Source organism: Pangasianodon hypophthalmus, chromosome 1 (genome assembly GCF_027358585.1).
Source record: "Pangasianodon hypophthalmus isolate fPanHyp1 chromosome 1, fPanHyp1.pri, whole genome shotgun sequence".
NCBI classification, from domain to species: Eukaryota; Metazoa; Chordata; class Actinopteri; order Siluriformes; family Pangasiidae; genus Pangasianodon; species Pangasianodon hypophthalmus.
Genome location: NC_069710.1, coordinates 9,633,542 through 9,657,830, shown reverse-complemented (window position 1 = coordinate 9,657,830; position 24,289 = coordinate 9,633,542). Strand labels below are relative to the sequence as shown.

At 38.3% G+C, this 24,289-nt stretch overlaps 1 protein-coding gene across 4 annotated transcripts in view; it reads right to left on the bottom strand.

Moving 5' to 3' along the window:
* Positions 1 to 24,206, bottom strand: part of LOC113547001 (receptor-type tyrosine-protein phosphatase H) — a 25,635-nt gene extending 1,429 nt beyond the window's left edge. The window contains exons 1-8 of one of the 4 annotated variants that reach the window (XM_026947147.3): positions 23,968 to 24,145; positions 23,658 to 23,676; positions 23,026 to 23,283; positions 22,678 to 22,944; positions 11,365 to 11,628; positions 6,377 to 6,634; positions 5,538 to 5,604; positions 79 to 169 (exon numbers count right to left, since the gene is read on the bottom strand). In XM_026947147.3, the coding sequence (XP_026802948.1) occupies positions 79 to 169; positions 5,538 to 5,604; positions 6,377 to 6,634; positions 11,365 to 11,628; positions 22,678 to 22,944; positions 23,026 to 23,283; positions 23,658 to 23,676; positions 23,968 to 24,018 (1,275 nt within the window). In that variant the 5' untranslated portion in view covers positions 24,019 to 24,145. Of the gene's footprint in view, positions 1 to 78; positions 170 to 5,537; positions 5,605 to 6,376; positions 6,635 to 11,364; positions 11,629 to 22,677; positions 22,945 to 23,025; positions 23,284 to 23,657; positions 23,677 to 23,967 lie in introns of all 4 variants that reach the window. The other 3 variants (XM_026947146.3, XM_026947149.3, XM_026947148.3) reach the window with 3 other exon arrangements.
* Between the last annotated feature and the right edge of the window lie 83 nt (positions 24,207 to 24,289).

The window sequence follows — 24,289 nt, the reverse complement described above, 5'->3', positions numbered from 1 at the left end:
ATTAATTTATGGAGTTCATTTCAGTTTCCATATGTGCACACAATAAATTATGTAAAAATAAAGAAAAAAACTGCTAACCTGTTGAGGACAGACTGCCTGTGATATACAAATCCAAGACAAATTAGGAAGACCATGAATAGAAGAGCCAATATGACTCCTGCTATCACTCCTGACAAAGAGAGATACATGTTTGACCTGAATGAATCATGGAATAATTAACTGCAGAGTAGGTTACAAAAAACAGTACAGAGAAACTGCACTTAAAGGTATGGCTACTGTTTTAAAAATAGAACTATGGAGCCAAAAATATACTTGAGTAAAGTACAAGTCTTCCAAAATATAATAAATTATATACCTTAACGAAGTACAAGTATTTTCCATCACTGTTCTATACATAATGTGTTTACATCAATACTTTTGATACTCTGCTCATTTGTTACCACTGAAATGAAATGCATAGCCCAATAAATTACGATTAATCCCTGGCTACACCATTGGTCGTCACAGTATGAATTTTATGAGGGGTTGGAAATATGCTAAATAAAATCACCACATTATCTGTAAAATTAAATTGAAAAGTATTACATGTTTATGCATTTTGCATGGCTGCAAAAGTAAAGACAGTATTATGAAGTGGTGGTAGTACAAATTTATCAATTAATTATTAAAGACATAATGTACAGTCAATCGACCCTGCCATATTAATAATAACGTTGCCATAAAATAACTGACAGTGAAGTCACTAAAAATCAACAACAATGAAGAACACCGGGAGAAATACAGTGGGGGGGTGTGGGGACGACATCTTAACACCAGATCTACGTTACTGGGAAATGCATGAATGTAATTGGTCAATCCTCACAGCCAATAAAACACAATTCAACAAAGGGACAAGTTAATTTGACAAAGAGACCTTTTACTAACAACATTATAGTGCAATTACTGTGCAAAAAATCTTTTGACATTTTATATATCGGAACTGTACAGTGTACCCAGAAAGTATTTGGAGCCTTAAGTCACAATGTGTGAAATGTATGAATTTCACTACATTAGAAAATAAGTCAAACCAAGTGACATTTATTTTAAATAAACATACCACAAAGCTTCTGGAGAACTGTTATTTTCAGATTAATCCTAATTTAACTTCCATGGATCTGATGGTAGTGTGTTTGTGTGGAGAAAGAATTCTAACCAAACTGCACAGTAGTGCAAATGTCAAAGTCTGGGACTGTTTTTCCTACAACGATGTTGGTGAGCTTGTGTTTATTGATGGCATCATGAACTCAAAAGTATATTGTCATTTTGGATACAAACTTGCAGAAATCAGTGAATAAATTATTCAAGTGACAGAAGTGGATTTTTCAGCAGGATAATAATAAAAAGCATATCAGCAGCTGTTCGTTTTTTTTTTTTTTTTTGGTCAAAAAGAACATTAGTCAGAATGGCCCTCCCAGAGCCCTGACCTAAATTCTATAGAGCATCTATGGGAGGCAATGGAGGAGAAGTTAGCAGACTGTTGATACTCTAGTGTGGATGAACGGAACGTTTTGTTGGCTAAAACGCAAAGGAAAGTTCCACCACAGCTGTTACAGAAAATGGCTAATTCCATTCCCCGTCATTGTCAAGTTCTGGCAAACTAAATGCTGAAACAATGCAACAGCCACTATTGAGTATCCCAATACTTTTTGTCTGATTATGACCAGTATACCTATTTTTAGTTTTTTGTTTTAAACAATTATTTTTTGGGAACTGTTTTGTTTGAGACATGCTTGTGGTATCTTTCTTTAAAACAAAGTCATACTTTTGTAAGCATGGCTTAAGTCGCAAAAACTTTTTGGGACCGCTGTATGTCCGTTTTGTTCATCACCTATGAACAAGCATTTGGAACTGCTATTAAAATATTTCAGATGGTGTTCAAAATCAAACCACGAATCATGCCTTTGGTGACTAACCAAATTAAATGAATGAAATGCTGTGCTTATGAAAAAATGGCCAGGGATAATTAGCTTAATCTCTGAGAACACTAACCTTTAAGTGAAATTAATTTTAATTTCTCAGAAAATAAAAAATAGGACTATCAATCGATTAATTTTCTTAATTGTGATTAATCACACACCCTGATTAAGCGCATGATTAAATCACGTTTAATCACATTTTATCACATAATATTTAATCACATTGAGGTTTCAGTGGCAGCTGGTGGTTTTTAAAGTAGGGGAAGCACCACAGTTTCTTATGGAGATTATACAGTCTCAAGACTGCATTTGTTGTTTAAAAAATGATAAACCAACATGAAGACTAGAGAGCTGGATATGGGAGAACTGAATTAAAGCTGAAAGTCTACAAATTTAGTCACATCTTGATTGCTTCATTTCAAATCCACTGTGGTGGTGTACAGAGGCAAAATTATGAAAATTGTGTCACTGTCAAAATACTTATGGACCTGACTGTATTTACACACACACCAATCAGCCATAACTTTAAAACCACCTGCCTAATATTGTATCACATGCCCATTGTAGGCACTTTCAGTTGTGGACAGGGATCAGCATGGGACCGATATGCAGCTACTCTGCCCTATATGCCGCAAGCTGTGATGCACTGTGTGTTCTGACACCTTTCTATCATAGCCAGCATTAACTTTTTCAGCAATTTGTGCTACAGTACCTCTTCTGTGGGATTGGACCAGACGGGCTAGCCTTCACTCCCCACATGCATCAATAAGCCTTGGGCGCCCATCACCCTGTCACCGGTTTACCAGTTGTCCTTCCTTGGACCACTTTTGGTAGGTACTAACCACTGCATACCGGAAACACTCCACAAGCCCTGCTGTTTTGGAGACGCTCTGACCCAGTCATCTAGCCATCACAATTTGGCCCTTGTCAAAGTCACTCAGATCCTTACACTTGTCCATTTTTTTTGCTTCTCACACATCAACTCCGAGAACTAACTATTCGCTTCATGTACCAAAATGGCAGAAAGAAGCAGGTGACAGCTAGCTATATGCATGCAAATGATCAAACAGAACTTTATATTTACAGTTTAATTACAAATTACAAATGAGATATACCAGTGTGTAAAACTGTTTTGGATTATCCTACTCCACTAACTGCTACTGCAGCTCCAAGTGATTCCACCTGGCCCCGGTATGTTTAAGTTTAAGTCAGTCAAGTTCATTACTGTTTCAGTATTTTTTTTGAAAAATGACTTTGAAAGGTTTACCAATTACATTACCATAAGGAGAAGCTGTGCATCCAACGGGACAAATGAAGAGCACTGTCTAATTAACAAGATTCCCCCCCCATGCAAAACCCACCCGCCCATACTACCATTCGTCCCCATAGACATGGCTTCTGGGCAGGACTTCTGTTAAATGAGCATTAATCTTTCCTTCCACACAGTGCTGCTATGGGTGTATCAGCTCTGAAACAGGGGCTTCAACCAGATTTTCATGCAGGTTGCACTGTCCGCCAAAAACAGTTACATGAACAAACAGCACAATATTGGAGTGAGAATTCTGGATTTTATTTACTTAAATATTCCTGTGGTGAAAAACTATAAACTAAGTGTTCAGCTCCAGGGGTTTTATTTATTCCTAATCACAGATCAACATAGGGATAAAAATAAATACATACATAAATACTGTTGATTATCAGCACAATAAACAAGTGTCTCACAGGTATTTCCAATGGTAGAAAATACCATAATTGCTACCATAATAACTACACTGGTGGACTATTGTTCTGCTATTGGCTCCAACATACACTCAAACACTATTAGGAACACCTGTACATGTACTCATTCATGCAATTATCTTATCAGCTAATTGGGTGGCAGCAGCGCAATGCATAAAGTCTTGTAGATATGGGCCAGCAGCTTCGGGAAATGTTCACATCAACCCAGAATGGGGAAAAAAATGTGATGGTTTCATGCACAACAGTCTCTATAGTTTACTCAGAATGGTGCAATAAAGAAAAATCATCCAGTGAGCGACTGAGGATGGAAATGCCTAGTTGATGAGGTTAACAAAGAATGGCCAGACTGGTTCGAGCTGACAAAGACTACAGTAACTCAACCACTCTGTACTATTGTGGTGAACAGAAACGCATCTCAGAATACAGAAGTCAAAACTGTAGGCAGATGGGTTACAACAGCAGAAAACCACCTTGGGTTCCAGTTCTTTCAGCTAAGAACAGAAAGCTGAGGCTGCAGTGGGCACAGACTCAGATATGAATCCAATAGAACACCTTTGGGATGTGGTACAATGGAAGATTTACAGCATCAAGCGCCTGAAAATGTGCAGGAATTGGGTGATGTCATCATGTCAACATGGACTAGAATCTCAAAGGAATGTTTCCAATGTCTTGTGGAATCCATGCCACGAAGAACAGAAGCTGTTTTGAGAGCAAAGGAAGGCCCTACCCAGTATTAATATAGTGTTCCTAATAAAGTGCTCAGTGAGTGTAATATGTAGATAATGGTCATTAGGGCAATAAATAACATGATGTAAATCCCATCTATAGCTATATAGGTTGATGTTCTGGTGTGCTTCCACTGGTGTGCTTAAATGGTAGGTTAAAGATGTTGTACTTCTGTGATACTTATTCACAGAGACAAAGGCTGCAAAATACACCACCATTCATCCATCTGGGAGTGTTTTAAAATGAAAAGAACAGAATGAAATTTGCCCTTTCCTCTCCATCAGTTTTCTCAGTTTTAATTTCCACCCTAATATAACCACAAAATATAAAAAACAGGACAGATGCTTAATGACCTAAGTACAGTAACGATAGCCTATGATTTTAAAAAGCGATTTTAAAATTACCTTGTCCTAGTGTCTATGTCTACTTTGGCCAATAGCTTAGCAATGGCTGTGTGCTAATGTGATTAAAGATTAATGATTTTAAAATTAATTGCATGCATTAACACATTAATTTTGGCTGGAAGGACCCAATTTATGGCTCCTTAGAAGAGGCAACCCAATTTTCATGTAAAATGTCCATGTATGCCATGGAGGTTCCCAAGGCTTATATAGTATAGTATATATTTAATTTAAAATGGATTATTTACATGCAATAATACATAAAGACAAAGTGAAAACATGTTTCTTAAATCTTTGCAGATTTATTTAAAAACAACAAAAAAAAAACATTTAGCTAAGTATTAAGATTACTGGCTAAGGTACTCCAAATGCCGCTTGAGCTCACATTGTTTGCATTGATGATCCTGAGATATCCTTAGAACTTTATTCGATTCCACCAGTGGCAAATTCAGTTGAATAGGCATGATTTAGTATGGTATACACCTGTACGTATAAGGTCCCACAATTCACAGTTCACATCATACCAAAAACCAAGCCATGAAATCCAAGGACTCTCTGTAGACCCTTCTGATAAAATTGTCAAGACATAGATCTGGGAAAGGGTATAAAACCATTTCCAAAGCTTTGAATATCCCCAGGTACTCACCAACTAGCTAATGCCCTCCCTATCGTGAAAATGCCCAAATCCAGGTGTGCAATGCTTGTAGAGACTTACCCAATACTCAAAGCTGCAATTCTTGCCGGTGCTTCTATAATTGTACTCAAAGGATCTGCATATTTATCTAAATATGAAATTGAAGTTTTTGATTTTTAATAAATTTTCAAAAATTTCTAAAAGCTTGTTTTTGCTTTGTCATTATGTACTGTGTGCAGATTGATGGCAAAAAGTAAACTTTATCCAAATGAATACAACAAAATGTTCAAAAACTGAAGAAGTCTGAATACTATCCAAACCCACTGCTTATGTACACTTTAACAGGAACACTTGTACACCTGCTCATTTATGCAGTTACCCATTCAGCCAATCATATGGCAGCAGCACAATGCATAAATTCATGCAGATACAGGTCAAAAGCTTCAGTTAATGTTCATATCAAACATCAGAATGGGGTAAAAATGTGATCTCCATGACCTTAATGATGCCATGGTTGTTTGTGCCAAATGGGCTGGTTTTAGTATTTCAGAAACTGAACAGTCTCAACACAGCAGTTTTTGCATTGTGCTGCTGCCACATGATTGGCTGTGGACAATGAGTGTATTTTACATAATCAGATTATATATTATATAAAATTCTTATATGATTGATTTTATTAGAATTTGATTTTTTTATTTTCTTAAAATAAATTTAATATTTTAGTATAAGCTAATAACCACAAACATTACATTAGTGTACAACATATTGCACATGTATTCAATCCAATAAAGTGAAGACTATTTGTAAACATTGAAATATATAAACAACTGCCATGTCCCAATTAAAACATATTTAAATCATATGCCTTATGTTCCCCAAACTATTTCTATTAAAAGCTAAAATATTTCTAAAGACCTCACCTCTTGGATCAGTCTGACAGCTGATTGAAACTGGAGCACTCTTTACATCTCCTGAACATAATTTCAGCGTCACATCGTACCAAAGGGCAGGATGAAGATCATGGAACTCGAGCCTTGTTCCATTCGAGTACTGAGGGTTTCTTCCCTTCATCTGCACTTCTACTCCTGTCCATTGCCCAGATGGAGCATCCCAAACTAAAGCCAAAGCATTTCCTCCAGACAGATGCTCACAACGCAGACCAGTCACAGTCAGAGATGCTTAAAAAAAAAACAGATCAAAATCATTACTTTTGCAACCTCAGAAAGGAAGTACATTTTAAAATTAAGATTATATGATTTAGTTAAATTAATTGACGAGTTACTAATCCTCCCAGTCTGGCCATTTTCCCCTGACCTCTCTTATCAAGGTGTTTCTACCCACAGAACTGTCGCTCACTCAATGTTTTTTGTTTTTCGCACCATTCTGTGTAAACTCTATAGAACGTGACTGGCAAAACGCTGTGGCTGCACAAGGCCGACTGATGGGAGAGCACCACAGATGTATATTCAGGAAGCACTACAACAGGGGTACATTCACCCCTCCACGTCTCCAGCCTCAGCAGTATTCTTCTTTGGGGAAAAAAAGGAGGTGGCCTTCAACCCTGTATCAATTAAAGAGAACTCAACCAAATCACACTGTAATACTGTTACCCTCTCCCACTAGATCACTCAGACCTGGAACAACTGCGTTCCGCTAAAGTCTTCACCAAGCTCAATCTATGCAGCACATATTATCTGGCCTGCATCTGGGAAGGCAATGAGTGGAAGACGTCTTTTAGCACCACCTCGGGCCACTTTGCCCACAGAGTCATGCCGTATGGGCTCTCTCGCACTCCCTCGGTGTTTCAATGCCTCATTAATGATGTCCTGATATATTCCTCATCTCCAGAAACCCGCGTCCTCCATGTCCAAGTCTTAGCATGTCTAAGAACCAGCTACATGTTAAAGGGGAGAAATGAGAGTTTCATGTGCACACCATTTTCTTCCTATTTCCTTGCGAATTTCTATCCATGATCCATTTAAAGTTTTAGCTCCATAGCTCACCCTCCGATGTCACTCCTCCAGAAAGGGCCCAAGCATCTGGTTTGGAGCACTGCAGTCGAGGAACATTCAACAAACTCAAGAAAGCATTGACAACAGCACCTATACTAAGGCACCCAGATCCCTCTTAACTCTTCATTGTGATGGTAGACACCTCAAAAATGGGGGTGAGAACAGTGTTGTCACAGCAGTTTGGGGACAAGCCAAAACTTCACCCCATAGTGGACTTTGTGCACTTTAACCTCATGCTCTCATATAGAAAAGGCTTCCATAACACTTAAGCTGACTCCTTGTCACTTTTGTATCCAGCTGTCCCCAGAGAACAAAGTGAAGAACTCATTCAACCTCCTTCTTGCTTCATAGGCACCATCCTATGGGATATTGATTGAGAAATAGCATGCACACGTACCTGGCTCCTGTCCTTCCAGCAAAAATTTTGTGCCCGCTGCCCTAAGAGATAAACCTCATCACATCACCACTCCAGCCAAAGGACACCCAGGCACTCAACGAACACATTACCTGTTGTGGGCCAAATACTGCTGGCCATACATGCTGAAGGAGGTGCTCCAATTCGTATCCTCATGCAAGTCCCATGAACCCTGCCAGCAGGGAAACTCATGCCCCTACCTATGTCACAACGACCCTGGTCAGATCTCAGATCTCCCTGAATCACGTAATAATACGGTCATCATGGTAATCATTGACCAATTCTCCAAGTCTCTATGCCTCATTCCATTGCCCACAGCCCTCCCTACGGTCAAATAATTTTTTACCCATGTGTTTCCATACTTATGAATTCGACAGAAGATCATCAGTGATGTTCATGTTGAGTGTCTGGTCCAGTTTTATGGAGAAACTAGGTGTGTTGGTACATCTAACTTCAGTTCATCATCTATAGGCCAATGGACAGGTAGAATGAGCCAGTCAGGAGATCGGCCATGAGGTCAATGAGGTCATGTACAAACTCGATCCAAAATTCGGTGTATATTTATCTGAACTTGCCAAGCCTTGTTTTATGTGTATGTATGTTTTGGAATGGCAATGCCAATTCTATTGTTTTTGCTATAAACTGAAGACCCTCAGGCTATCAGGACTCTGAGACTATCATCTCAGGGAGTTTTTCCTTGCCACCGTCGCCTCTGGCTTGCTCATTAGGGATAAATTCACAGGTATAAATTCACATATTTACAATATATATTTTTTGTGAATCCATTTATTTCTGTAAAGCTGCTTTGTTACAATGTCCATTGTTAAAAGTGCTATACAAATAAAATTGAATTGAAGACATTTGGGTTAGAGATCAAACAATGAATATGAGACGATGGATCAGAATTTCAGCCTTCATTTCCTGATATTTACATCTAGATGTGTTAAACAACTTAGAACATGGCACCTTTGGTGGCAGACCACCCAATTTTTAGGTGTGCAAAATCATTAGAACAGATAGTCTTAAACTTTATACTTGATATTTGGTTTCATGTCCCTTGCAATAACTGCATCAAGCTGACATCACCAAACTTTTGCATTCTTCTGTTGTGATGCTTTTCCAGGCTTATACCATAGCTTCTTTCAGTTGTTTATTTTGGGGAGTTTCTCCCTTCAGTCTCTTCTTCAGGAGATGAAACACATGCTCAATTGAGTTAAAGTCTGGTGATTGACTTGGCCAATCTAAAACCTTCCATTTTTTTTTTCTCCTGATGAAGTCCTTTGTTGTGTTGGCAGCATGTTTTCGCAGCATGTTTTGGGTTGTTTACTTGCTGCATTAAGTTCCTCCCAATTAGCCTGGATGCATTTCTCTGCAACTTGGCAGACTAGGGATGTGCATTTTGAATAATTTTGCTATTCTAGTAACCATTAAAAAAAATGGAATTCAGCTTTCCTCCAGTGGAAGGCGCAAATGCTTTACTGAAGCATCAAAACATATCCTTGTTACAAACCACACACCAGGAAAAAAAAAAAAAAAGTTGTCTGCAGCTTAACAGAAAAGCACTTACAAAAGCTAAACAGAAATGCCTACCACAAGAGGCTAACATTTACTTTAATAAGAACATGAGTTCACACAAGTTTAGGCTAATCTTTTATGCTACCTGCTAGGCTTTTTGTAGGCTAAATGAAAAGGTAACCAAGACTAAATCAATTGCAATATCTAACTAAAATAAAGTAATAATAATAATAATAATAATAATAATCTCAACCTCTACTCTATTGTAGCCTATACGACTGTTTGGCCTAGCACAACAGTATGAGATCAGTTTTATTTAAGAAAATCAGCATATCCACATGCTGTGGGGAAAGTCTGCTTCTCAATCTGTTGACCGTTATGTCAGCGAAAAACACTCATTCAGAAGGCACTGATGTGGCAGGAATACAGAAGCAATTGCTTCTTCAGTCATCACTTTTTTCCCCTTCCCCCCGCTGGCCCCATTTTGATGTTTGATGTGAATATTAACAGAAGCTCTTGACCGGTATCTGTATGATTAAATAAATCTGTATAATTAGATAAATGCACGAATGTGCAGGTGTACAGGTACTAAGTGGACAGTGAGTGTATGTTTGTGTACACACTATCTCTCTCTCTCTCTCATATATATATATATATATATATATATAAAGACAAAAGTAATTGGCATCCATCATTGTTTATTCCATATTTAATACAAATCTGACTTTGCTTTTGATTCAACAGAATATCTTAAATTTAAATGAAAATGGCATGGACAAAAATGATGGGACCCTTAACCTAATATTTTGTTCCACTCTCAATGAGACTTCTGCACCTGTCAACAGGTAGTTTGTCCCACTCTTCCTGAGCAAACTGCTCCAGCTGTCTCAGGTTTGAAGTGTACCTTCTCCAGACTGCATGTTTCAGCTCCATAGATTCGATAGATGTTCGATAGGATTCAGATCAGGGTACATAGAAGGCCACTTCAGAATAGTCCATTGTTTTGTTCTTAGCCATTCTTGGATGCTTGTCAAAATAAAATTCCAGTCTGGCTTTTTTTTTTTTTATGTTTTTCTATCAACAGTAGAGTCCTCCTGGTTCTTCTTCCATTGAGCCCATTGTTGCTCAAAAAGCAATGGATGGTGCGATCAGACACTGATGTACCTTGACCTTGGAGTTCAGCTTGTATCTCTTTGGAAGTTTTTCTTGGCTCTTTATCTACCTTTTGCACTATCCTTCTGTTCAATCTGGGGATGATTTTCCTCTTGCAGCCATGTCCAGGGAGGGTGGCTACAGTCCCATAGACCTTAAACTTCTTAATAATATTTGTAACTGTAGTCACAGGAGCATCAAGCTGCTAGGATATTGTCTTATAGCATATGCCTTTTACATACTTGTCTATAATTTTCTTTCTGGTCTCCTTTGCTTTCTCTGGTCCATGTTCAATGTGCTATACACGATGATACCATACAGCAGAGTGATTACTTTTCTCCATTTAAATAGGCTGAATGACTGATTACAAGATTGAAGGCATGTGTGATACTAATTAAAGAAAGCACTTAGCTTGAAATATGACTACAATCTGAATAATCTTTGTAATCTTTTCTAGGGGTACCAACAAATCTGTCCAGGCCATTTTAGAATATCTTTGTAGAATAAGCAATAATTTCTCTTTTCACACTTTCTTTGCTTTACTCTGTGACATACCAAAGGCATGCAGGTATACATGAGACAATTGCTTTTAATTTCATCACTTTTCAGGAGGAATGAAGCATTGTTTCAATGCGCTGTAAGGGTACCAACAAATTTGTCCACGTGTGTGTGCGTGCGTGCGTGTGTGTGTAATTATATATATATATATATATATATATATATATATATACACACACACACACACACATACACATACATACACACGCACGTGTGCGCACACACATATATAGGATATAGGATAGACAGAACGAACCTGTGACTGAGCTGAAGGTCAGGCCTCTACTCCTCACTCCTTCAAACACAGTATAGAGAGTGAAGTTGTATCTGGTCCCAGGAGAGAGTGATGAAACTGTATGCGTCATTACAGAACTTTTCTCTAATGCAGCAATTGTGGTCTCAGCCTTGCTACCGTGTCTCAGGATGTAGCTGATATTATTGCTTTTCACTTCTTCCCAAGAAAGTTCCAACCGATTTGCAAATCGCTGTGTTACATTAACACTTGCCACATTGAGAGGCACTGAAACAAACAAACAAAAAATTTCACAATATTCACTTTTTCCACTTCTTGTTTCATTACAGCCATAGTCTAAAATGGAACTGCATTTAATTCAAATGCCACAAAAACAGTTTTGGTAAAAAAAAAAAAAAATTGCCTTTTGCACTATTTAGCGACTCAAATTTATGATAATTTGCTTAATCTAAAAAACCTACTTTTGCTAACTAGTCCTAGAAATTTTGCCATATCTTGACAAATTTGGTGTCAATGTATTCACTAAATTCTGACCATCCATAATTATCCAAAACCATTGATATTTGCAAACAGTATAGCTGCTACAGACCAATCATTGTATGGCAGAGCTTAATTTACTCTAACAGCTATATAACAGGGTTTTAGCCATCACCACCAAACCACCAACAACTTGTTGGTAACTACATAGGAGCTATGCAGGTATGAATGAGTAGTTCTTCATTAATACATCTTATTCCTATTAACTACTAAGAACTATTAGTTAATTATTCAGTTAGTTCACTTTTAACTATGCAGTAATTAATGAGTCTTAAACAGTAATTAGTCTTGCATTTCTCCTGTAGAACTACTATTTAACTATGGCTCTTTATAATAACTGCTGATTAATTACTGATCACACCACACCTAATTCCAATACTTCAGTGTCTAAAATGTAAATGTTGATATTTATTATAGGTCTCCTCAGAGGAGCACATATACACAAACACTCCATAATTTAGAGCAGGCTTTCTCTGTTGTAATGTGCTCTGCCATTTACATTACACGTATTTTAGTTTAAGTGAAGTGACGGAGTGCAACACAGCATGCATTACACAGTCCAACTAAATGATAATGAAATTCATTACCAAATATTTTAATTATTGATTTTTATCTATGTTGCTGATTAGTTGTTGCATCCCCACCTATGTGTTTTCCAAAAGGCATGTTGGAGACTCAAGGTGGAAAAATGTTCTCTGGTCTGATGAGACCAAAATTTAACTATTTGGCCTTGGTACAAAGTGATACGTTTGATGGAAACCCAACACACCCTGCTCATCACCCTGAGCACACCACCCCTACAGTGAAGCATGATTGTGATAGCATCATGTTGTAGGGAAGCTTTTCATCAGCTGGCACTGGGAAACTGGTCAGGGTTGAGGGCAAGATGGATGGCACTAAATACAGGGCAATAATAGATTTAAAAAAAATAAAAAAATAAAAAAAAACTGTTCCAGTCTGTAATAAACTTGAGACTGGTGTGGAGGTTCACCTTTCAGCTTTTCTCTCACATTTTTCACATTTTGTTAGACACTGTAAAAGACAATTGGTAAAAGTCCAAATTAGGTCTGTTTTAATTCTAGTTTGCAACACCACAAAATGTAGAAAGGTTCATGGGGTAAATACTTATGCAATACATGGTTCACTGACTAATTGTACAGGATACAAATTAAATTCTCATCACTGTAATATTCAGTCTCATTACCAATAGCTGTCACTTCCAAAACATTAAGTCTCCATGATATAAATTATAGTTATAAGTTATTTTTTAATAAATGAAATATGCAATATCATTACACCACAAGACAGGGCTATAGACTGTGAGTTTTGGAGACACACGATTCGTTAGCTGTGTTTACATGCAAAGGTTTTTGCCAGTCCAGAATGAATTCATTCTGATTTCAGATTCCCAATTAACTGTTTATATGCAGCTTAAAAGGGAGAATTTCCATTTTTGACTTGCGAGCATGGTATAGTGTCAACGTTATAATAACAAGGAGCATCAGGCTGGTCAGCGCGTTCAGGTTTTTAGTCACACTGCTTGTGCCTCATCCAAGTGTTTTAAAATTTTAAAAGGACAAAGTTTGTGACCATAAAGTTGCTCAACATTTCAAGTGTGCGTGACATTCAGGAGCACAAATGCGTGGAAAACAAACACACGCATTATCCACACGCATTAACTACTGCCTTTACTCATCTTCTAATGTTACCACCACTGAAAGCCACTGTCTGAATAACTGCACAAGAAATAAATGTTTCATTAAAGCTTTTATTTTACTCTGTGTCCTACATCCTCTTTGAATTTCTGATGATCAATTACAGAGGTCAGTTCCCATCCTTCATCTGCCATAAAAAGGTTAGACTGACACCAATCAAACCTCACAATTATTTTAAATAGCATAAAATCTCTAACATGAGTTGTGTTCTCTTACACGAATGTTTCACTTAACTAGAAGCACAGCATGACCCAAACACACATACGCAGAACATACACGAAAGTAATCAAAAAAGTTTACATGGCTTTAATCTATTTGATAGATTAGAAAAGGACATTAACCCATTTTGTTGAATTCGAGGACATTCAGATTGGCCTCAACTGGTGGCCTGAACACTTTTTATCCAATTGATTTATTTGCCAGATTATTACCTGATTAGGCTGCATGCAAATATAGCTAATGACAGAATCTCAGATTGTGTATGTAACTTTTTTCTAGATTTTTTTGTTGTTTGTTTTATTATTTTGGATAATAAAGCATGTTTTTATGTGCTCCTCTGTGCTACAGAATGGTCCCCTTTGTGTAACTGAACTAGCCTTCTAGCATGAGTGCTACCACTTACAAGCTTCACACTTTACATTTCGGAGATCTTTAATTCTATTACAATACATTTAAAGCCACAATACTAGCACATATACTTGACTATGGTTGAGATTTTTTAATTACACCTTAAAAACATGTGGGCAATACTAATAAAATGGCACTTGCAGTCAAATTCACATAACATTAATGGACTATATGACAAAAGCCAGAATGGTCAATGAAAAAAAAAAAAAAAAATTTCAACAGGTAATGCTAATGTGTGATGAAAATTATGTATTTGCATAAACCAGCTGCCCAGTAACAAAGAAATTCAAGTCATTATGATATGTTACAAGTTGTTAATTACTAATATAAAATAGGCAATATTACACCACAAAGTGGAAGCATAAGCCCTTAAATCTGAATAACTGTGCTTGGACCCAGCAGATTGCAGCTTGCAACTATAATATTATCAGTAGTAGTAGTAGTTGTAGTATTAATTTTTTTTTTCATTAAAACAAATCATGCAGACCAAATCCACTTTTGGTCCTAAGAATTTGGACCCATCTTCAAAAACTTGGTGTCTAACACAGAACTACTCAGTAGCAGGTCCTCCTCACTAATCATTAAAAACATTGAGAAATGTACACAATATGGCCACCATATGCCAATTCTAGTAGAGAGGAGATAAATTTTCTCAAACAGCTTTCATTCCTGAGTGGTTGCATGGACTCATATGATTCTTGAAAAGCATATACAGGACAAGATTCTAAGGTCACCATGTTGGTGATGGACACGGTACGCGGGTGTGCATGCTAATATTACCTGAAGTGCTACTTAAAATGTAGCATCAGCAAACTCAGTGTGGCAAGCACAGCATAGTTGTATAATTTTCAGGTCTGCAATATCTGCAATTAGTTACCCATCTAAATAGAATGCTCTTTTATGCTCTGCTTGGTCTGTCAGTGCAGTTCATTTGAAAACGAGAGACTGGCTAACTACTTGAGTGTTTGCTAAGGTCATACAGTCAATCAAAATTATGAAATTTAACTAGTGTTAGCTCCCTTGGTCTTTGAAACAGTTTAAAGCAGAACAAGAGATTTTCTACAGTAATGTCAAAAGCTTCAGATGTGGTTTGGATAGTGTGTGCACATTCATGAGTCTAGACCGTCATGTCCAAAACTGTCAAGCACCTCATCGACCATGTGCTATTATTTAATCGCCTAATACCTCCTAAAATGCATTCATTATAAAGAAAACTACTGGGAGAGATAGCAAGGTCAACTGAGCTTTTAAAAATGACAGAACACTATTCCTGAAAATAATTTGCAGAGATGTAACTTAAAATGGAAGTTTGCCATCTGTCCCACTGACCAACATGGAAAAAGGTGGAGTTAAATATTAAACTGCAGCCAGCCACTAGATGGTCTCACATTTTGAATTCCCCATTATGACATCCACCCATATTTTATCCATCTGTATGTCTGTCCAAGCATGTACCATTAGGATTTTTCTTCTTCTTCGTGTGTATGGGGCATACATAAAAGGGGGAAAATATGTAGCTCCTGTTTCCATATTTAGCCCAATAAATACACAGTCTAGTACATACAGGTGTTCAGAGTATGGTTCACTGAGTTTCTTCTACGTGGTGGAACCTTAAGTTCTGCACACTGTAGGAAATTAGCTGTTTAGGTTAAGCTGCATGCATTCTCCACCAAAATATGGAGGAGATTAGCAGATCAGCTTAATACTTTAATAGATGAACAACTATTCATCTAGCAATAAGTTGAAATTAGTGTATTTATTAATTGTGCATGGGATATTTACCTCCATGGCCACTGGCAATAATATCCTAAATATAGTGAAACACTATATTGAGAACATAGTAATAAGATCGTCAGTTTAAGGCAGTAAATTATAAGCAAAGAGACACAAGACACTTAAACCTAAATCAATGAGTTTGACAGAGGTTCCTCTTGACTGAGAGGGTTCATCCTCTGGTCAGGGATGTCCCATCACTTGCCAATTGTTCACAGGACAGTTAAAATCCAGCAATCAGTAAACAAGCTGTAATTAACTTGGCTCCACAAAGTCTGAGCGAGGATTCATAGTTTTATGGCTCCCTTGCTTTTCTTGCCTATTCGCTCCAACCCTACAGCACATTCATTCGACGTTGTGCGATGCTGTGTTTTGTGCCAGGCTAATAAAGCAACTGGGGTGCCAACTCCTGCAGCTCACACCCAAGCACCTGCAAGACCATTTAAACACTTGCAGGTTGACTACATCACCCTTCCCCCATGTCAAGGTAAACAGGGTGTGTTTGTGGTGGTTGATAAGTTTTCATGTTGGGTTGAAGCCTATCCTTCAAAAATGGGACAGCCATGTACACAGCTAAATCACTGGTTAAGGATTTTCTTTCCCCCTGGTGGGTGATCACTGAATGCATTCATTCAGACTGCAGAACTCACTTCTGCCCAAGCCATATAGGAAGTTATGATAATGTTGAATATTCAATGGACACTTCACTGTCCATATAGACCTCAGGCTTCTGGACAAGTTGAGCTTCAAAATCAGTCTCTCAGCCCATACAAGATCATTACAGGTCACCTGATGGCCCTACCAGGGACAATTGATCTAAGATGAGCAGACAAGCATCTTACCTCTGTTGCATTAATGAAATTGTGAAGAGCTCACTGAAACTGCTGGCTCTGCACCAAAGCTTGTCCAGGAGACATGGACCTCACCTCCAATGGGGGGGACATGGTAATATGCCAGGACAGTGAGTAATGATCAAAAACCACACTGCTGGTCCTTTGGAGATGAAATGGAAAGGCCCTTTCCAAGTTGACAGTGATTGGTTAGTTGCCTGGCTAGGTTTAATAACAAACTATAGTTATGCTGACTCTTACTAATAGGCCTGAGGTTTACATTTAATATGACATTATTCTATGCTTGATACATGGCTGGAAGGGCAGAAAAGCCATTCTAAGACCTATCCTTATTTTTGGGATATGTGGATGGGTGATCACCTGGCTATTGATTACAGTATTTAGGACAGTACAGGAAGTTTAATCTTGCTTGAAATTAATGCCTTAAAGGGGGGAATTTATGTGATTATTTTCTATTCTTCCGTGATTGTTAATGGACACATGATTTATTCATTCACATCATTAAGGTGATGTTTGTAACCATCTTTGTTCACTCATGATGAACATGTGTCTGTTTTGTCCTTGCTCATGTTTCTCTCCTATCTTAGCCTTGGGCATTATCTATATGGTCTGGAGTGTATCCTCTTGTGCGCACACGTTAGTATATAAACTGGCTTTTGTTTAGACTATAGAACGCCAAGGTTGTCTTCATGCATGCACTAAAACATCCCTTTTTATTATAACCTGGCTCTTGGTTTCCTGATTTTTCAGTTGTCTTACTTCTGATTAAACTGCAGTGTCTTGATCCAAAAATATTTACAACACTAGGATAATGCGGTTACTATAGATGAATGAATGAATTCATTCTGATTACAGATTCCGAATGAACTGTATACTAATCTGGACATTCTGGATTAGATTACAAGTAGCCTACATAAATGCACATATAGTCACATCAACTTGTGTACTAAATCCCTAACCTACATGTTTCTCCAAACAGATATTACAAGAAGTAAATCTCATCGGTTCTAAAAATCAATTCTTCTCTTAACACTGGCTATGTACCTACATACTTTACAGTAAATTAGCAGATATGAAACCCCTGATTAAAAAACCTGACCTTGACCCCTGTCAGCTATCCAACTATAGGTCAATATCAAACCTCCCCTTTATCTCCTAGATTCTAGAAAAGTTTGTCGCACAGCAGTTATGCTCATACCTACATAGGAATAACATTCATGAAATTTATCAGTCAGGATTTAGGCCATGTCATAGCACTGAGACAGCACTGGTTAAAGTGGTAAGTATCCTACCACTGGCCTTTGATCAGGGTTGTATCTCCTTCCATAGGTTGCTTGACCTTAGTGCAGCTTTTGATACCATTGTTCATACTATTCTCCTGGACATTTGTCGTTGGTAGATAAATGTTGTTGGAGTTAAGGGAACTATCCTAGCTCAGGTCTTATTTCACTGATTGTTATCTGTTTGCGGATGTAAATGGTGACTTCTCAATGCAAACTATGGTAAAGTTTGGTGTCCCACAAGGTTTTGCTTTAGGCCCACTGCTTTTCCTTTATATATGCTACCTCAGGGTAATATTTGTAAACATGGTATTATCTTCCACTGTTATGCTGATGACACACATTTGTACGTTTCAGCAAAGCCAGATGAGACACTGGATGCTTATTAACTTCCTTCTACTCAATTCTGACAAGACACAAGTAATTGTACTAGGACCACATGCAGCTAGAAGTAAGATTTCTGATTACATAGTAACTCTGACTGGCCTTGGTGTGATTGACTCTTTCATTTGAAGCCCATGTAGATATTACTAGGATAGCCTTCTTTCATCTGAGAAATATTTGTTATTCGCATTTGTTACCTCTAGGTTGTATTATTGTAATGCCTTGCTGTCTGGATGTTCCAGTAGGTGAATAAACAAGCTCCAGTTAGTCGAGAATGCAGCAGCCAGAGTTCTTACTAGAACCAGAAGATATGACCACATCACCCCTATCTTATCCACACTACATTGGCTCCTAATCAAATTTCATATTGATTAGAAAATACTAGTATTGACCTATAAAGCACTGAATGGTCTCATACTGCAGTACCCAAGTGAACCTCTGGTCTTTCATGATCTGCCCCGCTTACTTCAAACAAAAGGTGCAGGCTCTTTGTTGGTACCTCAAATAGTGAAGGCAACAGTTATGGAACGGCCTTCCAATTAGTGTTAACCTTGACTAAACATTTGTTTAGTCAAGGCTTTTGTTAATAGTTTTTCTTAGATAAAGAAGCAGATCTGGAGAGCTCATGGGCATAGAATGTTTTGGTGAACTGAGAAGTTTGGATGCTGTTGCCCCAACCCACCGCCACCCACTCTCACACGTTCACTCAAGTTTGTTGACGGTGGAGTGGATGGCCATTTTATGTCCCGGAGCACCCTCATGTCTGCCTTACCTTCTGGTTCTCCCTTTTAGTTATGCTGTCATAGCTAGTCTTGCTGGAGTCCCTGCTTGCACTCTTCACACAATGTACATTTTCTTTAAACATTGCATGATAATGAGCATACCTAATAATCTGTTGCTTTCCCTTTCTCCCTCTCTGTTGAGTTACAAATGCTACTCCTGAGATAACAGTGATCCTGACCTCTTCTGTTCTCTGGACCTGCCTGATCTATCCTCATGCCTACTTCTGGTTGGAGTTGTCATCACCTGAAAACCACTCGCTGCAGCTGAGGATGGCCCCACATGGACAGCCTAAAGATGAGATTACTGTGAATGGTACCACTTAGACAGCATAAAGATGGCTTAGTACTGCAATTGTTATGAACAGTTTTGCACTCAAGTCTCCATCACTGATAACAAAATAGACTTCAAGATAAAACTATAATGAATTCAGAAATAACCCTGATTCTCATATTCATAAGTTGCTCATAAGTTCCTGGCTACACAATTGCACTTTTTGACCATATATTATACAGTTATAGAAAGGAAATTATTTACAATCTCATGATCCAGTGTCACCCAGATGAACATAGGAACCAGACTCAAAAGGGAACCTATTGTTTGAGTTTTTCCCCTTGCCACTGTCATGCTCATTAGGGATAAATTTTACATGTTTATAAATTTATATCTGGAATTTATATTTCTGTAAAGCTGATGTGTGTCAATGTCCATTGTTAAAAGTGCTATACAAATAAAACTGAATTGAAATTGAATGGAACACAGCTCTACACAGCAATGGGTGCAAGACTGGAGAATTCACCCTGGATGGGACATGAATTCATGCTGATTGGAGAATATATTTGCATGTAAACATACACATTTGTATATGGCTGCAACACAATTCTAGTGAGGCAGAATCTAATTTACTCAAACAGCTGTAACTCATGATCGCTCATATAGGTTTGCATGAAACTTGAAAAACACATTCAGGACAACGTCCTGAACACATGCAAATTTGGGGGTATGGTATTCAGGGTAGGGTTATGTTCAAATAGATGTTTCTCAGGAACCACAAGTCCGAACGAGCTGAAATTTGGTGTACTGCTTCGCTGTGCTCTCTAATATATGGAAGTATTTTCTGGACAAATTTCAAGAGACATTCATTTAATTTATTAGAGCCATGCCATGGTTCAGATGCCATGCACTGGAACCAAATACACTATATTACCAAAAGTATTCGGTCACCCATCCAAATGATCAGAATCAGGTGTCCTAATCACTTGACCTGGCCACAGGTGTATAAAATCAAGCACTTAGGCATGCAGACTGTTTTTACAAACATTTGTGAAAGAATGGGCCGCTCTCAGGAGCTCAGTGAATTCCAGCGTGGAACTGTCATAGGATGCCACCTGTGCAACAAATCCAGTCGTGAAATTTCCTCGCTCCTAAATATTCCACAGTCAACTGTCAGCTTTATCATAACAAAATGGAAGAGTTTGGGAACAACAGCAACTCAGCCACGAAGTGGTAGGCCACGTAAACTGACGGAGAGGGGTCAGCGGATGCTGAAGCGCATAGTGCAAAGAGGTCGTCGACTTTCTTCACATTCAATTGCTACAGAGCTCCAAACTTCATGTGACCTTCAGATTAGCCCAAGTACAGTACGCAGAGGGCTTCATGGAATGGGTTTCCATGGCCGAGCAGCTGCATCCAAGCCACACATCACCAAGTGCAATGCAAAGCGTCGGATGCAGTGGTGTAAAGCACGCCGCCACTGGACTCTAGAGCAGTGGAGACGCGTTCTCTGGAGTGATGAATCACGCTTTTCCATCTGGCAATCTGATGGACGAGTCTGGGTTTAGAGGTTGCCAGGAGAACGGTACATTTCGGACTGCATTGTGCCGAGTGTGAAATTTGGTGGAGGAGGAATTATGGTGTGGGGTTGTTTTTCAGGATTTGGGCTTGGCCCCTTAGTTCCAGTGAAAGGAACTTTGAATGCTTCAGGATACCAAAACATTTTGGACAATTCCATGCTCCCAACCATGTGGGAACAGTTTGGAGCGGGCCCCTTCCTCTTCCAACATGACTGTGCACCAGTGCACAAAGCAAGGTCCATAAAGACATGAATGACAGAGTCTGGTGTGGATGAACTTGAGTGGCCTGCACAGAGTCCTGACCTGAACCCGACAGAACACCTTTGGGATGAATTAGAGCGGAGACTGAGAGCCAGGCCTTCTCGACCAACATCAGTGTGTGACCTCACCAATGCGCTTTTGGAAGAATGGTCAAAAATTCCTAGAAACACACTCCTCAACCTTGTGGACAGCCTTCCCAGAAGAGTTGAAGCTGTAATAGCTGCAAAAGGTGGACCGACATCATATTGAACCCTATGGGTTAGGAATGGGATGGCACTTAAGTTCATATGTGAGTCAAGGCAGGTGACCGAATACTTTTGGTAATATGGTGTATGTTTAATTTGCTACCTGCATGCAAACAGACATGGGCTAAATTGCTGATATATTGTACATATTACAGCAGCAGAAGCTGTGCTGTTCCTCTTATTCCAGGCCAGTAAAATTGGAAATACAGCACAGCGGTTTGTGTGCCAGCACACTATACAAGATAGCAGTCTGTGTGCTGGTAGCATGCTGTTCTGTTATCCACTAGTCTAATGATGGTAGTTACAGCACAGTGGGGTTTGAGTGGCATCACAATCTGCAGCACAGTGACTTGTGTGCCATTACAGTAACAAACACACTAACTCATTAGCTTTTAAGCTGTTCAGGCATCCAGGACAATGCCAGTCAGGCTAAAGAATGGCTCAGCCCGGGGCTGGCTTCGCGTTCAAACATCTCTGGAGAGAACTGAAAATGGCTCTCCCCATCCAACTTGACAGAGCTGGAGAGGTTATACCCAGAATAAAGGGAGATAATGCCCATTACTTTTTATAGCCATAGTCTGGTTTATAAAAGTGAACATATTTTTGTCTCATTTCATTGGCACATTCTCACATATATTTATACACCAGTGAACGTGGTGGTCATGCACGAGTTCCTAAACTCACTTTATTTAAAAAAAAAAAATATATATATATATATATATATATATATATATATATATATATATATATATATATATATATATATATTATATATAAATAAATAAATGGGAATATGCTTGTTACATTGAGTTCATAATAATTTCTGTGGGTGCTAATAACTGTGGTTGTGTTAAACATTTGATGTGTACTTTAATCTATTAACTTATTATTCACTTCAATTAAAGGACACATTTCTCTCATTTTAAGCATGAGATTAAGCTACATAAAACACACACACACACACACACACAGACACACACAGACACACACAGACACACACAGACACTTACTGGTTGCTGCAGAGAAGTTGTAGCCACTACTCCTCTCTCCCCCAAATACAGTGTAAAGAGTGAAGGCATATTTGGTCCCAGGACTGAGAGATGATACAGTATGTGTTGCTGTAGATCCTCCCCAATACATGGGAGTGTGCACGTCAGACCTGTTGCTTTGCCTCAGGATGTAAGTGTATACACTATTGTTTTTCACCTTACTCCATTCAAATGTTAATGCAGTCTCTGAACGAGCCTTTACAGACACGCTGGCAACATTGGAGGGACCTGAGAGAGAGAATTTTCATGCAACATCACCTCTTCACCACTACTCACATGATTTACATGATCAATCTTAAAAGATCTTACTAGTAACAGCAGTAAAGTTAAAAGCACTGTGCTTTACTCCTTTAAACACTGCATACAAAACAAAGGTGTACTTGGTCCCAGGAGATAGAGAAGAGACGGTATATCTTAAAACAGACCCATCAGCTGATACAGTAAGTGGAGTTTCTGTTCCGTTACTGTATCTCAATATGTAGCTGAAATTGTTCATTTTAGTCCACTCCAAAGTTAGCAGGGTCTCAGTTCGAGCCTTTACAAAGACACCCATGACATTAGGAGGAGCTGCAGAGAGAGATCATAATGAGTCTTTTTTTTTTTAATCCTTAATTACAGTCGATATATATGCAATGAGTGGAGGAAAAGTTCTTAGTGTAGAACTTGTATGTAAAGCCCATGTGAGCCCAGCATGTGAGCAGATTGATTGAGTTAGAAGGACAGCAGTTTAAAAGGAAACCATGCGTTAACTAAGTATATTTGTGTTACAAGGGTTTTGTCAGTATATTTGTGCTCAAAACCATTTTGTAGCTTACACTGGGTGGAAACTATTAGCCCAGAATGTGAAAAGTGTAAAATGGAAAATGTTTTTAAGCTTAAAAAAAAATGAAGTAAAGAAAAGCTCAAAACACATGGGGGGGAAAAAAAAGCTTTAATCTTACATGCCAGGGATGACAGTCTCTAGAATTCAGAGATGAGAAAACTTAAATTTGGCAGCAGTTCCCCTGGTTATCACATGTACTGTTCATTTTATTGTTTACTTATTTACCTATTAATGCATCTTAATGAAATTATGTATGTAGATTGCTTTGTTAAGCCAAAGCCAACATTTCAGTGCAAGAAATAAGTATACCAAGTGTCTAGGACTATGAATAAAAAAGGCATAAAAAAAGTTTACCAATTGATCAAAAATATGGAACATATTTGACTTCATTAAATAAACCTAGATTGAATACAGAAATTATATCTTACCCACATAGGAGCCACTGACCAACACATGAGCAGCAGGCTTATAATCCTCATTTCAGTAGCAAAGTAGAAGTTGAAGGGATGTTGAAATCTAAAAACTGGAAGCAAATTTCGACCGCGCTGCGAAGTGTTAAAAGGCACAGGCACTTTTTTTCTGTGCTTATTAACCAATCTGCGTAGAAGCGGGTTCAGGTCTTCTCATAAACACGCCACCTGCAGCTCATTATACTTGACAGTGAAACGCGCATCCAAAAACCTTTTCTGGAACCTTTACATGCCTACTCGTATTTGACCTCTTTCTTTCTTTCTTTAAACAAATGCATAA